Below are 13259 nucleotides of genomic sequence, written 5' to 3'. Positions count from 1 at the left end.
ACAACAATTGTAGAGATCCTAGATATTGCTTTTTGAACACAAACATAGGAAATTAACAAAACAAGCATTCATATTTCTAGTTTTAAACACTTTAGTTCTACATGTGGAATGCAGATATTTGAAAGAGATTTTCAACAAGGTCAACACAATGTATGAGATAATACGCACTGGGTTATGGATTAGGCTAGTCTTCACCTCCATCTTCCCGTTTATGATCCTAAATTGGCTGGGGGAGTGTGTGTGTGTGTGGGGTGCTTTTTTGCTTTTTCATTTCACAAATGATTGCTCAACACAGAATGAAATACACCAAAAGAAGAAAATAGTCTTTTTATACCTAGGGAAGAAGCTACTACTCTTAAAATGATCACTTCAAGGTAACAGACATCCAAATTGATGTGGTTTTCTTTGAAACCTCATCAGTAAATCATTTCTTGCACAGTAGGTTCGGCATTAACCCTGCATTTAGGATAGGTAGTGTTATGGAGGGCTGGCTGCTGCATACCAACGTCAGTATCAAGTTCTTCATCAGGAATTAGAGACTGTCCCGGATACCAAGCAGGACAACACTGGCAAAAAAACAAAAAGTGAACTGCAGATAGGTCAAAACAAGCTACATTTACTCTTAGAAAAATTTCATAAAACATTACTGGATATGTCATTTTAAATGCTAGCTTATAATAAAACACGATGGAATCCTTTATTTTTAATACCTCATGTTCAAAGGTATCAAAGGTATGGTCTTTACATAGGTTGTGTTTTAATAAAACACATTAGACAACATACACATCTTATTAGAGAACATTAGAAACTTGCCAGCTGGTGAAGGCTATTTTTATAGTTACTATAGAGCTCACGTTTCTCTATTCAATCAGATCAGTAAATGGGCTGAACTGTCATCACATTAAAAATATACAAAATTGTTTGCTCTATTAGATGATTTTTAAAGAAATATACTTTCTTTAGTTTTAACAGATTCTTGGCAACAGGAATCTTATTCAAAAAAGTTTTGCTCCTGTGTTAAGTTACTATCAGTCCAAGTGCTCTGAACACTCCCCCCTTTAAATGCTTCCTGCAAACTTAGTTTTTCAAGCTGTAAATTTCAATAGTTATGGTAGAAACCAAACCTCAGTGGGAAAAGCAGTGCCCTTTGGAGTTGTCATTCAAACAAATATAAGAGTTCTACCAATTTATCACTTGTCTAGCTTTGCAGAAATTCCATTCACATAACTCCTATGAAAATCAACCACAGTTTTACCATATCAAATGACCCAAAGCACACCACAGGTATCCAGGGGAGATCGTTCACCAGTGCATCTTTAGCTTGATTTTAAAGTCAACCTTAGAGACAATCTGGGCGCTGCAGTTCTCAGAGACAAACTGCCTACCCATGGGCTAAAGATTTTTCAAGTTAACGAACTTTTCATTTGCCACACTTTTGGTACCAAGAGATTTAACCAGGAAAAAGCTCAAACCTCAGGGTTCAAACTACAGCATGAAAAGATAAAGTATACAGCAAGCACCATCTACTCCCTTTGATCTCTCAAAGATGTCAACGCTCTATTCCAGTCCGGGGGTGGGGTGAAGTGGCTGAGCCCTGTAAGGAAACTTCACCCAAAGGGGGAAAAATCTGTTTGGTGGCAATTTCAAAACAAGTTTCCAAACTGCAGAAGGGACTCCAGCCCCTTTGACTTGCAGAAACCACACATAAGAAAAGGACAGAAAACACTACAAGGCAGGCTTATTTTAATTGCCCACGGGTTTCCAATGCAAAGCGCGACAACTTAAATGCATATTCCAAATTCTTGCTCCAAAGCCGTCTTCTTTGTGCACTGAAAAGGAGGAAAGACAACCCCATCAATTGTTCTCTGCAGATAAAGGCACTGTTTTGTAGTTTTCCCCCAAATCTGAGCCAGCTTTGCTAATGACCTGCCCACCCACCTGGGGCCCTTCCCAAGGTGGCCCACGGGAGCTGCCCCACACCTTCAGGAGCCCAAATACTCGACAGCGGGCAGCCCCAGTAGGCTGTCTTTTCGTTTAGCTGCTGGCCTCCACGAAGACGCAACCTGAAAGAATTCGTGCCGCTTATTTTTCTAGAGGAGACGGGGGTCAATGACTACATTTTTAAAACCCCACATTGTTTTTTCCTCACGAAAGACATCTGAAGGCGAATCTGCAACATTTTTCTGCAGAGAAAACACGGACTCGAGATCCCAGAGCTACCAGGGGTTCTTTCACACGCCAGTATTAAGGCAGTTAAGCAAAAGCTGAATGAAAGTTTTCGGAATTGTGGCCTTTTTTTTTCTTTTTTTCGTTAGACCACCAGCTGTTACAGCACACACAAAAGCGTACACAGTACTGTTTTTCATAGGTCCGCGTTTAAATGAGATATGCAGAAAACGGGGCCTGAGGAAAGCGTAGGGTTCGAAATCGCAATGGCACATCCGTGTCGCTAATCCAGGGCATTTGGTTTGGAAACGGTGCCTCCGTGCTCCGCTCACGAGCCCCGCCATTGTCCTGGAAGAGAACAGTGTCCACTCCTTGGCATTTCGAGACTCGAAGGTGCTGGGGGATCCCGACACGGTCACGAAGCTCAAAATGGCATCCCCCACCCCAGAGGGCCCGGGAGAAACGATTTCAGTCGGAGCTGGAGGGAGTGGCGGCCTCGAGTGGGTTTCAGGTCCAAGCCGCCCCCCACCCCGGGAACCCCAGCCCCCAGAAGACTCGCCAACTTCCCACGCCCAGTATGCCCTGGAAGAACTTCTTCGCTTCCGTTGTTTTTTTTTTTAAACAATTTTGCGCTCGGCCGCCACGACCTACATTCTCCCGCGAGGCGCTCCTAGCCGAGGAATAACAAGGGAGTTGAAACCACACAACAGTTCGGCAGCCCGCAGTCAGCGCTTTGCTGCGCTCCGCGGGGGTTCGCATCCGGCCGCCATGTTCCTGACCCGAGAGCCGCCCCCAAAACCAGCACTCCCCTCCGCCCCCCTCCCGGCCCGGCCCGGCCGAGGCCGCGGCGCTGCAAAGCCGCTTTCAACTCTCCCCCGCCGCCCCTCGCAGCGAAACCCGACTCGACGGCTGCCGGCTGTGCGCCTGCGCGCGGCGCGGGCTCGGGAGCAGGCGTGGGGGCGGGCGGGGGAGGCCGGCGGGCTCCCGGCCGCGGCTTGAAAAGGCCGGAGCGACGGGGAGCGGGGGAGGGGTTGGGGCCCGGGCCGGAGCCTACTCTTTCCTCCCAGCGGGTCACCGCTCCAGCCTCGGCGCGGCTCTCACACGTGCGCGCTAAAAACCCACTTCAAAGTCTGTTCTTGGCGCGGGGGCCGCCCCTGGGCCCTCGCGCGGGCCGCCAACCAGGCCCCGAGCCTTGCCACCCCCTCCAAAACCCTGGCGCGGCGACGAGACCGGGAGGGCCGAGCACGAGAACGCCCGCTTAGGAGCCCCGGGCGCCGGCATCGGCCTTCGGGCGTGCGAGTACCTCCCTCCCTCCCCCACCCCACCGCACCGCCTTAAGAAAATGAATGGAACACAAAGTTTGCGGCCAGCCCTGCGCTGTGGCCATCGGAGCTCACCATTGTTTGGGCTCGTATTGACCCCAGGTCCGGATTAGGTAGCGGCTGATTCCTGCTTTACAGCCCCGCCGGCCTAATGAGGCCGGGAAGGCGACGGGGCGCGAAGCGTCCTCGGAGCCCGGGCGACCGCCGGCTTACGGCCGCCAAGGGCCCTGTAGGTGGAGGTCAAAGGGTCAGCTGGCCGAGACCGCGAGAGAATTGACCCTAGGAAATGAGGTCCCCTCCTCCCGGCCCCAGCTTCGAACGGGCCTTGCAAGAACTTGGTGTGTGTACAGGGACCCCGAGCGGGAGCCCTGACTTTCGCAACGCCTGGCCTCGTCCCGGGGCAAAGCCTGACTAGACTTGAGCCCCGAGGGGGCAGACAGCCCGAGAGAAAACCAGCCTAGCTGCCGGGCGGAGATCCCGCGCTTCAGGGGATGAGCACGCCGGTAGCGATTCTTTCAGAAACTTAAGTGGAAAGAGGCCCTTAGACTTTTTTCGTTTGTTTGGGGGTCTTTATAAGGGGAGGAGAAGGAGCCAGGGGCGAAGAGGCGAGGAGACAGCAGGCAGCGCGGAGGGGGGGAGGGGCGAGGAAGTCCTGAACACAACTTTCCTGGGAGGCTTTGTGAACGGAGGAGGTCCCTGCTAACTCTCCAACCTCCGCAGTAGCTAAGACCGACTGCCCTGCTTAGCCTGGACCCTGATCTTTAACCTTCCAAGCTGGATGAAGTCCAGACTTCTGTCTGCGTGGAAATAGACACCTTCCCCTTCCCCACCCAACGTGGAAATCTTAAAATAAACCACCCATTTTGGAAAAGATGGACTTTTCACAAAGGTCTTACCAGGTGCAAGAAGTAAAATAACAGGTCGATTACGAAGAACCCAGCTGACATTCATGGTTTCCAGCTGATCTATCTTTAGGGCTACAAGGTTTTTTTGTTGGGGGGTGGGGGGTGCGTATTCTTTAAGGTATTTACTGAAAATTCAAGAATGTCAATGTGCACTCCCAGAGTCAGGTTATAGGAAGAAAATCTGTGAAAAGTTTTCTACTAACGTAAACTTTTCTTTGCAACAAGTGACAAGGGCATAGGGATAGACTATTTGAGAAATATGATGCTACACCCAGATTAGAGGAAATCATGTAGAGGGGCAAAACTTTTACATTATCTTAATATAGGTTATCATCATTGTTCATTGGCATCTTCCCCTCTTAGGACACAACGCTCTACTGTAAATTTTTATGGTAGAGTAATTTCAAGCCTAGTAAAGAAAGAGCAAACTCTTCTTTGTGTCCTAAGGAGATGTTTAATATATTTAATGCGGAGGGGTGGGGGAAGCAAGTTTCTGAAATAATCTTTCAACCAACCCATCATTCTACTGCCATTTAAGGTTAGGTTACATTGGGGGTGGAGAGGGAATTCATAGAGAAAACAGTAAACTGTGGAAGTTAGATGCATATTTCGGAAGAAAAACATTATTTAGACTTCAGTTGGAACACATTTAGAGCCAATCTTATGAGTATGCACTTTCTGAAAACTTGCTGAGCATTTTAAATGGTCTCTGGTTTGAAGTGAAGGAAAAATCCTGAAATAGGAATTTGGTCCAGCACCCTCAATGTCAAGGTCAAGATTGGAATGTCTGGGCTAGGAGTGGTAGATTGACCAGGTTACCTGCTCATCACTTGTGAAGTCATCCCAATCCGTTCATGGCATTCAGACCCTTGCCTTGTCTATTGGTGGAGGAAAGTGCAAAAAAACGCATTCTCCACAAACAAAAAATCGCATCCAAAGCATTTTGCAATTAGAAACTGTCAATAATTAACTGTTGACAAAGATCAGTAGATAACTTAAAATACACTGCTTCAACTGTGTCCAGGGAATCAAAGTTTCGTTTAATCATCAGAACTTCTCTGAGCATTTCAATTTAAGGTCGATTTATTTGAACATGGAAGAAAATCAGGCACCAAATACAAAAAGTTATAAATAGATGTGCCAAGACTTTATTTCTTCAAAAAGAACAATAAACAAAATTCTAGAATTCAAAATGATTATGTATAATACCAAACTGACTGCCACCAAAAATCCTAGTGCACTGCCCCTTCAAGAGAAGGAGGTACTCGGCCTATTCATTACATTTCTAAATTCTTCACAATTCCTTATCTCCACCATTCTATTTGCTGATTTGCAAGTTGGTTATTCATGAAGAGATTGGGCTCTCAATATTAAACAGCACCCTAAATTAGTAAAAAAACAAAAAAAACCTCTCTCAGTACTCTACCCACTCCACCCCCCCCCAAAATAGCAATCACTTTCTTTTTCATATAACTGTAAGAGAACTGTTTGTCCAAATGAGTTGCTTCGCTGAAGATTAAATGGATTGTTAATATTTTATCACAAAGCAAACAACCATTTTTCATTGTTATTGATTTTAATGGAAACAATGCTCTTAACATCTTTGCCTACAAACCATGAACTTTAAAAATACATATTTTGCAAATGTTTTTTCTTTCCATAATATTTCAGAACCGCTGCAGTTATTACACCGCTATAAAAATGTTATGAATAATTGTGATAATTACGAATTGAACTATATACAGCAAAACAAACCAGCCTTTGCCTTCCAAAATTGTAAATGGACTATGGTTCTTTTAAGAAGCACTTTAATCATAAGTAAGCACGGCTCGACTGGCCTTACTCATCACCACTGTTTCAGACATATGCTTACTTTTGAAAATATATAGATAGATAGATTTGATAGGCAGATTAGATACGTCATAGATACAAACATATATAGGTATATGGGTGATCTCTCAATAGAATAGACAGACATGCATCTTGCCGCAATGTTCATTTTTATGCAAGATAATAAAAAAAAAACTAAGGGACAGAAAACTCATTAGGTTACCTTATGTTTATATATGTAGGGCAGGGATGATTAAATCCAGCTTCTCAGTCTTTGAAGTACAAGATTGAGATGTCATGGCCACTAACTGAATTGATCAGTAATACTTGATTTGCATGCCGAAAATCCAGGACAAACACATTTAAACTCGCAGTTAAACAACCATCTGAGCTAGAGATAAAGAAAGGAGGGTCTTCCCAGATGGAAACTGACACTGTAAAGAATCTATACTGCAATAGAAAAATAATTTAACAATTAAAAAAGGGATCTGAGTGAGTTATAAATACCAACAAACAAGTTTCATTTGCTCTCGTCTCCTCTTTGTAGAAGGAGGCTGTTACAAAACAAGAGAAAGGAGTCAGTGGTTCAAAAATTGTAAATTGTGTTCTTTCAAAACAATAAAATTTAATGCTAAAGCGGTTATAATCAAAAGCTGTACAGAATTTGTTAGAAAACATTTTCCATAAATATTGTTCAGTTCCCGGCACTTGTAGCAATAATTAAATTACAAACGATAAATATGGCATCAATGGATATGTATTTACAAAAAAAAAGTTATTACAAAAGGCAACTGTATACTAAACGTCACAATCTGTGTAGAGTAACATCACATCCTCAGCCTGAAAAAATACTGAACAACAGTTTCGACCCCATTAGACAAAAATACATTCACAAGTGTAATGCTTTGAGGAAAAGTTCAAGACATAACAGGACTTTGGCACGGTTTAAGACTGTGAGAGTTTAAACAATCACCACTAAGGCGAAGATTTTTCCATCAGTTTTAACATCACCACCACCACCACCAATAAGCCTTCTATAACTTCCTCTCAGGAAACAGGACAAGAGTTAAAATGAACTGAAGGCATTTAGGGATGGGGTGAGCAGAGAGCAAGAGAAAAGGGAGGAAAAAGCAGTGAGAAGATTTTTTTTTTAATCCTTCAAATGCCAAAACATATTTTCTAATCCTGAGAAAAAAGGGCATGGCTACTTTGGGATCTTGCCCCAAAACCTTCCTGGACAATTGCAATTAACAAGATGTAGCCCTATGTATGGCCTCTTGCCTTAAAACTCCATTTCCATCTGATTGGTCTCAGTTTTCTTTTTTAAATGCATTTGGTCCATTCTATGGTTAACAGGGTTTGTGTTTGTGTTTGTCCTCAGACGTACCATTCGTTAAAATTGGGAGGAAGTCCAGGGTTGTGGCTGGTGCTAGTTTGAACTGCAGAAGGGGTTTTAGTGGTATCTTTACTGTTTGCAGAAGCTATAGCGGGTGGAGTGGAAGATTCATAGCCTGAACTGGCAGCAGGGGAGGAATCTGACCCTTGAGATTCATGAACCTAAAATTAACATGTATATATTATAATGAATATAATTCCAACTGGCATTGTGCAAGCAAAAACAAGAGCAGAATTAGAGCACTGTAAGAGCAAGACCGCCCAGTGACCCACTTAAAAGAGAAATGCTGCTGATTTGGGGGTTTTGTTTTTAATTTCCACATTACCGATGTCTAGAAAACCCCAAGATGTTCACCAACAAAACAGTCTGAGTCCTAAGACTGGCATTATGGAAAAGGAATAAAGCACTCTGATTTATTCATGCCCCTTCAGAAATGCTTTCTCCGCGGATGGAGCGGGGTAAGCACGTAGTCTTTGGGGCCCTACAAAATACTCCGGGCCCAGGTTTCGCCAAGCCCGCTTTGGCTTGGGAAAGCAGGTACAGAGAAAGGTGGCACGGGCGCCCTGGGCGCTGCGAGGTCTCAGACAAATGCGTGGGAATCCCACCGCGCTCCTCGGCCCTATTGTTTTACCGAAAGCCGAAGAGGGAATGAACCACCCGCCCCCGGGTTCGGCGCGGGCACTCTCGGTTCCCACCGCGGGCTGAGCCGGGTAGAGGCGGCCACTGAGACCTCCAGTCCTGGCGAGCTCGGTTAGAGCTTCCCAGTAAACAACTGATTGTTCCCTCCGCTCCCTCCTCCTCCCCACTGTGCTCTCCCCCGCCCCCCTCCGGGTCCCCAAAATGGGTTCAAGGTGTCAACGCTGGAGCAAATCGGATTTAACGTGGAAGATACAGGGTTGGCAGCGCAGGCGCTTCCGTTCCGCGACCCGGTGTCGGGCCGAGTGTTTATAAACCGCCGACCGCTAATAAAGAGGTAATTACCTTCATGTGCTTGCGCAGGGAGCTCGGGTGCGTGTAGGACTTGTCGCACACTTTGCAGATATAGGGCTTGTCCGAGGTGTGCACATGCATGTGCTTCTTGCGGTCGCTGCTGTTGGCAAAGCGTCTGTCACAGCCTTCAAATTCACATTTGAAAGGTTTCTCACCTGCAGAAGGCAGAAACGCAAAGGGGGGTAAATATGGTCAGGGGCCGCGAGCTTCCTTGGGCCGAGCAGCGGGAGACAGAGCGTCCGGCGGTCCTCCCTCCCGAGAGGGAGCGCCGACTGGGGGCGGCTGTAGCATCTCTTTTCCCTGGTGAAAAATGGAGAGCGCGGGTTGAGCCTGCTGGGGTGGGGAGTGGTGGTCGGGGGCGGGGGTGGGGCAGGGCCGGCCCAGAACCTGCCCGGCCCTTTGTTCTCGCGCGGGATGGAAAGCCCCTGGCTCCTCCAAAGTTGCCCCTGAGTAGCGGTACCCCCCTACCCGGCCCGGGGCCTCCAAGCGCAGCCCCGTTCCGCCGATATCTCGGCGTTGCAGCCAAGGCTGGGCGGGACAATGGACCGGGGACGGGACAATCCCTTTTAGTTCCTCCTTTGTACCTTTTAATTTGCCTCTTTCAAATGCAGCGGTTTTGCTAAGCCCAGTATTAAAAAGCTTGGGTCGTCGTACTTAACGTTCGAAAAGGGAAAACTATATAAATCCAGGGGCTCCGGACAGTTTTACAAGATGCTCTGAACAAGCCACGAAACTGTGGTGCCTTTTCTACTTTAACTTTCCTCCCGGAGGACTGAATTGAACCTGGAACTCCAAATAAAAATAGTTTGACAAAAGTATCATTTAATTAGGAGATGTGCCAATCAATGGTAAAAAAGAGCGGAAGTAACCGAAAGTTAGTTTTCATTAGCATTTCTATGGTTGCCTCCCCCGACTGTGCGCCGAGACTAAGTCGCTTGTAAGCAATTCCTCTCCACACGTTCGGAGTCCCTTCATAGTAACCCAGAAAGAGACAAAAAGAGGCGGCGCCAGTTTGTTCCTGGGCGCGAGAAGGTTCCAATTAGTTCCTGAGACCGCAGAGCCGTCTGCCCGGGAAGCTAGAACTGGGCAAAAGCGCCGCGGGGCGGGGAAGGCGAGAGGTGGAGGGACAGTGACAGCGCTACTTTTTCGAGCGGCCCCGGCGGGGCGCCGCCCCTCTCTCTCGCCGCCACCCCTCGCTCCCTCGCGCTGAAAGTCGGCTTCGTGGCGCGGTGCCGCGGCGGACCCCGCGCCCGCCCTCCCGCCCTCCCCCTTACCTGTGTGGGTCCTCTTGTGGATCTTGAGGTTCTCGGAGCGGGCAAAGATCTTCCCGCAGCCTGGGAAGGGGCAAGGGAAGGGCTTCTCGCCCGTGTGCACCCGAATGTGATTGACCAGTTTGTACTTCGCCTTGAAGGACTTGCCCTCGCGGGGGCACTCCTCCCAGTAGCAGACGTGGTTGTTCTGCTCCGGTCCCCCCACATGCTCCATGGTGACGTGTGTCACCAACTCGTGCATGGTGCTGAAGGTCCGGTCGCAGCTCTTCTTGGGCCGGCTCAGCTGAGCCTCGTCGATCCACTTGCACGACAGCTCTTGCTTGATGGGCTGCCGCATGTAACGGAAGAAGGCGCCGGGCCCGTGGTGGGCCGCCACGTTCACGCCCATGTTCATGTTCATGGGGCTGTAGTTAGGGAACTGCGCGCCGGCCGTGTAGGGGTCCGTGCGCGGGCTGGCCACCGGGCGGTACGGGTCGGCGCGGCCGAACAGCTCTCCGCGCAGCCCCAGGTGGACCTGGTTGTTGTCCACGTGCCCGGTGGGCGACGGGTGCCCGGCGCCCTGCTCGTGCAGCCCGGGGAAGAGCAGGTAGCCAGGGGGCTCAGGAATGCCAGCCGGAGCGTGCAGGCTGCTCGCCGAGCCGGCGAAGAGCCCGTGCTGCCCGCCACCCGAGGCCGCCTCGCCGAGCCCAGAGCCGCGCTGGCGGAACAGAAAGTCGCGAGTGGAGTTGAAGGCGGCGGAGGCGGCACCGCCGTAGCTGGGCACCTGGCCGGCGTGGTGATGGTGGTGATGGTGGTGGTGATGATGGCCCAGGGCGTTGGCGTAACCCGAACCCTGCGGCGTGAACGCCGAGCTCTGGCCGGAAGACAGATCGTGAGCCGCGGCGGGGCTCAGCTTGAAGGCAGCGGCGGCGGCGGCGGCGTGGGGCGAGTCCCCGAAGGGATTCAGCCCAATGCCCGCCGGCTCGCGGTTGGGCATCTCGTGGTGGCGCGGCGCGCCGAAGCTGCCCACTCCCAGCCCGGGGAACTGCGGGCCTCCGTCCAGGAGCATCGTCATGGGTGGGGCGTTCTGGTCACCAGCGATCCGGCTGAAACGAGGGTGCGAGCGAAGGAGATCTCCGAAGTGTCGCAGTCGGAGAGGGGTGGAGGCGGTTGGACACTGTCGGGAGACCCCCAAGGCAGTACCAGGGGCTGCAACTTTCCGTCGCTGCGAGTCTCCTGCAGAGGGATAGGAGGGAGGAGGGGAAGTAGAAGGACCTGGAGGGGGGAGGAGGGGGGAGAAGGGAGGAGAAAAGACTCTGGGACTAGATCTGGTTTAACAAACTAACAAGCGCGCACAAAGAAAAATAAGCAAAATAATAAGTGGAGGGCGGAGTTTGCCAATCCTGTCCGGGGCACCCCTCCTCTCCCCGAGAGCGCACAACCGCGGGGCCAGGAGGCTCCCTCGGCACGGGCCTCACGGCTAGACTGCGCTTAGAAGCAGAGCCAGCTCGCGGCCGGCGGGCAGGAGGCAGGCTCGGTCCTCGCGGCTCGCCGCGCCAGTCCCAGCCTCTTCGCCTCCAGAGTAATGTCCTTGGACTGATAAAGTCACTCACTCACTCCTCTCACATAAACCGAGCGGGAGGCCGCGCGGCGAGGGCCAATGGGGAGCCAGCTGGCCCGCGGTCACCTGACCCCCGGCCCCGCAGCCTATTGGCTGTCGCCATACTGATTGGCAGCTTGGAGCGGGGAACATGGCAGCCGCGGCCCAGCGGCCGCCGCTGATTGGGCCGTGGCCGGGAGCCTGGCAGGTGAGGCGGCGGCGGCCGGGCGCCCGCGAGTGGGCTCCGCGGGGCTGGCGCTGCCGTGGGGAACTGGAGCCAGGCTCAAGCTGGCGACCGGCAGGGCGGAGCCAGGGCCTCTCCCTGGCTTCCCTCCCGCCAGAAGCGGGCGAGCACCCCTCGGGCAAGCTTTACCCGCTTTGGCCAAATGAACTCTTTGCCGCGCGAGGATCGTTCCCACCGTCGGCGCGGCGCTGGACGTCCAGCCCCGCTTGGCCCGCTCCGCCTCAACGCCAAGAGAATGTGCCCCTTCCGCGGCCTAAGGGCGCGGATCCCGGGGCGAGAACAACAGTTCCACCCTCGCGGCCCATTAGCCGCGTCCTCCTCACGCGCCACGGTGGGCCCTGATGTCCCCGAGAGCCCGGACCCAGGTCGGCCAGCTCGCCGTCTGTGACCGAAGGTGCTGCCGGCCGGCCGAGGCCCGAAGGAGGAGAAATGGTTACAGTTAGAGCCATCTCCCTTACTTCCGTCTGAGCCGCGCATTGACTCTGGTTTGTGAGTCGTGGCTGTAGTATACTGTTCCCACCACTGTCCCCGCCATCCCCCCCCACACGACACACCAGGCATAAGACGGCAAACACATATAACACAGTAAGCTCACACACACCACACTAAACACACACAACTAGCGACAGTAAGTACACACAACCCAGTAACACAACAAACTACACATAAAACAGTAAACAGGCACACAACAAATTAAACACACAACAGGATAAACACACGCACGTAACAGCAAACACACAGAAGCACAAATACTAAACATGCACAGTGTACACTTAGCCTGTGCACACCAAACATGCACACTACACAGCAAACTCACTAGACACACACAGGATCAGTGCCATTTTCAAACCACAGGGCTAAACAGCTTCGAATTCTCAACATTTTCAAATGCAAAAGTGGGGGGCGGGAATGGGGATTGTGAGGTGGAATTTTCTTCCCTCTGAACTGCCAAGGCTTTGCCCTCTTCTACTCCTACCTGGAGAAGCATATAGTGACCTCGGGAACTTCTTACCCTTAAGGATTGACTTTCCAGGGTTGTGTGTGGGATCACTGTCCCCTCTCCTGTCTGGTGCGAGGTCTTTCTGGACATAATGAGCAGGTTCAGACAGGGCTATAAATCCACTCATTTTTTGTCCAGCAGGGCATTTGCGAAGACTGTAGGAGAGTGAGAGTGAAAAGAAAAGGCGGAGAGAAAGATGGCTGTGATTGTCACACCCCGAAGAGAGCCGAGCCCCAAAGTCTGCGCCTTGAGGCAGCCTCACAGCCTGGCCGCCATGTCTCTGTAGGAAACCGAACATCTGATCAAGTTCAGAGGCGCTTGGCGAGACCGCCTCAAGCAGCGCTTTATAACTGCAGCCTTTCACTTCCTGCCCCCCCAATCCGCCTGGCCTGGTCAAGACTTCACCTTCTTTCTTTGCCAGTTTTCTGGGGGGAAACCCTGCCGGTAGCGCACTTACGTAGTCACCCCCTCCCTTCAAACTCGCCCCAATTCTCCCTCTACATCACAGCTCTCTCCCCAGGTTGGAAGGTGAGTTCACTGCTGACTTAAATTACTA

At 50.7% G+C, this 13259-nt stretch overlaps 1 protein-coding gene across 2 annotated transcripts; it reads right to left on the bottom strand.

Moving 5' to 3' along the window:
• Nucleotides 1-416: 416 nt before the first annotated feature.
• ZIC3 (Zic family member 3) lies at nucleotides 417-11080 on the bottom strand (the record flags this gene model as incomplete). 2 transcript variants are annotated; one of them, XM_082681127.1, is made up of 3 exons in its annotated part: nucleotides 417-566; nucleotides 8601-8764; nucleotides 9884-10934. In XM_082681127.1, the coding sequence occupies 3 exons, from the start codon at nucleotides 10932-10934 to the stop codon at nucleotides 417-419; spliced, it is 1365 nt and encodes a 454-aa protein (XP_082537253.1). The 2 variants fall into 2 exon arrangements, with proteins under 2 accessions (XP_082537253.1, XP_082537254.1); XM_082681128.1 differs by lacking the exon at nucleotides 417-566 and adding an exon at nucleotides 7601-7780 and having other exon boundaries at nucleotides 9884-11080.
• Nucleotides 11081-13259: the final 2179 nt, after the last annotated feature.

This window comes from Grampus griseus (genome assembly GCF_964374135.1).
Source record: "Grampus griseus genome assembly, chromosome: X".
NCBI lineage: Eukaryota > Metazoa > Chordata > Mammalia > Artiodactyla > Delphinidae > Grampus > Grampus griseus.
Note: the sequence above shows the minus strand (reverse complement) of the source record. Positions and strands in the feature narration are given on the sequence as shown.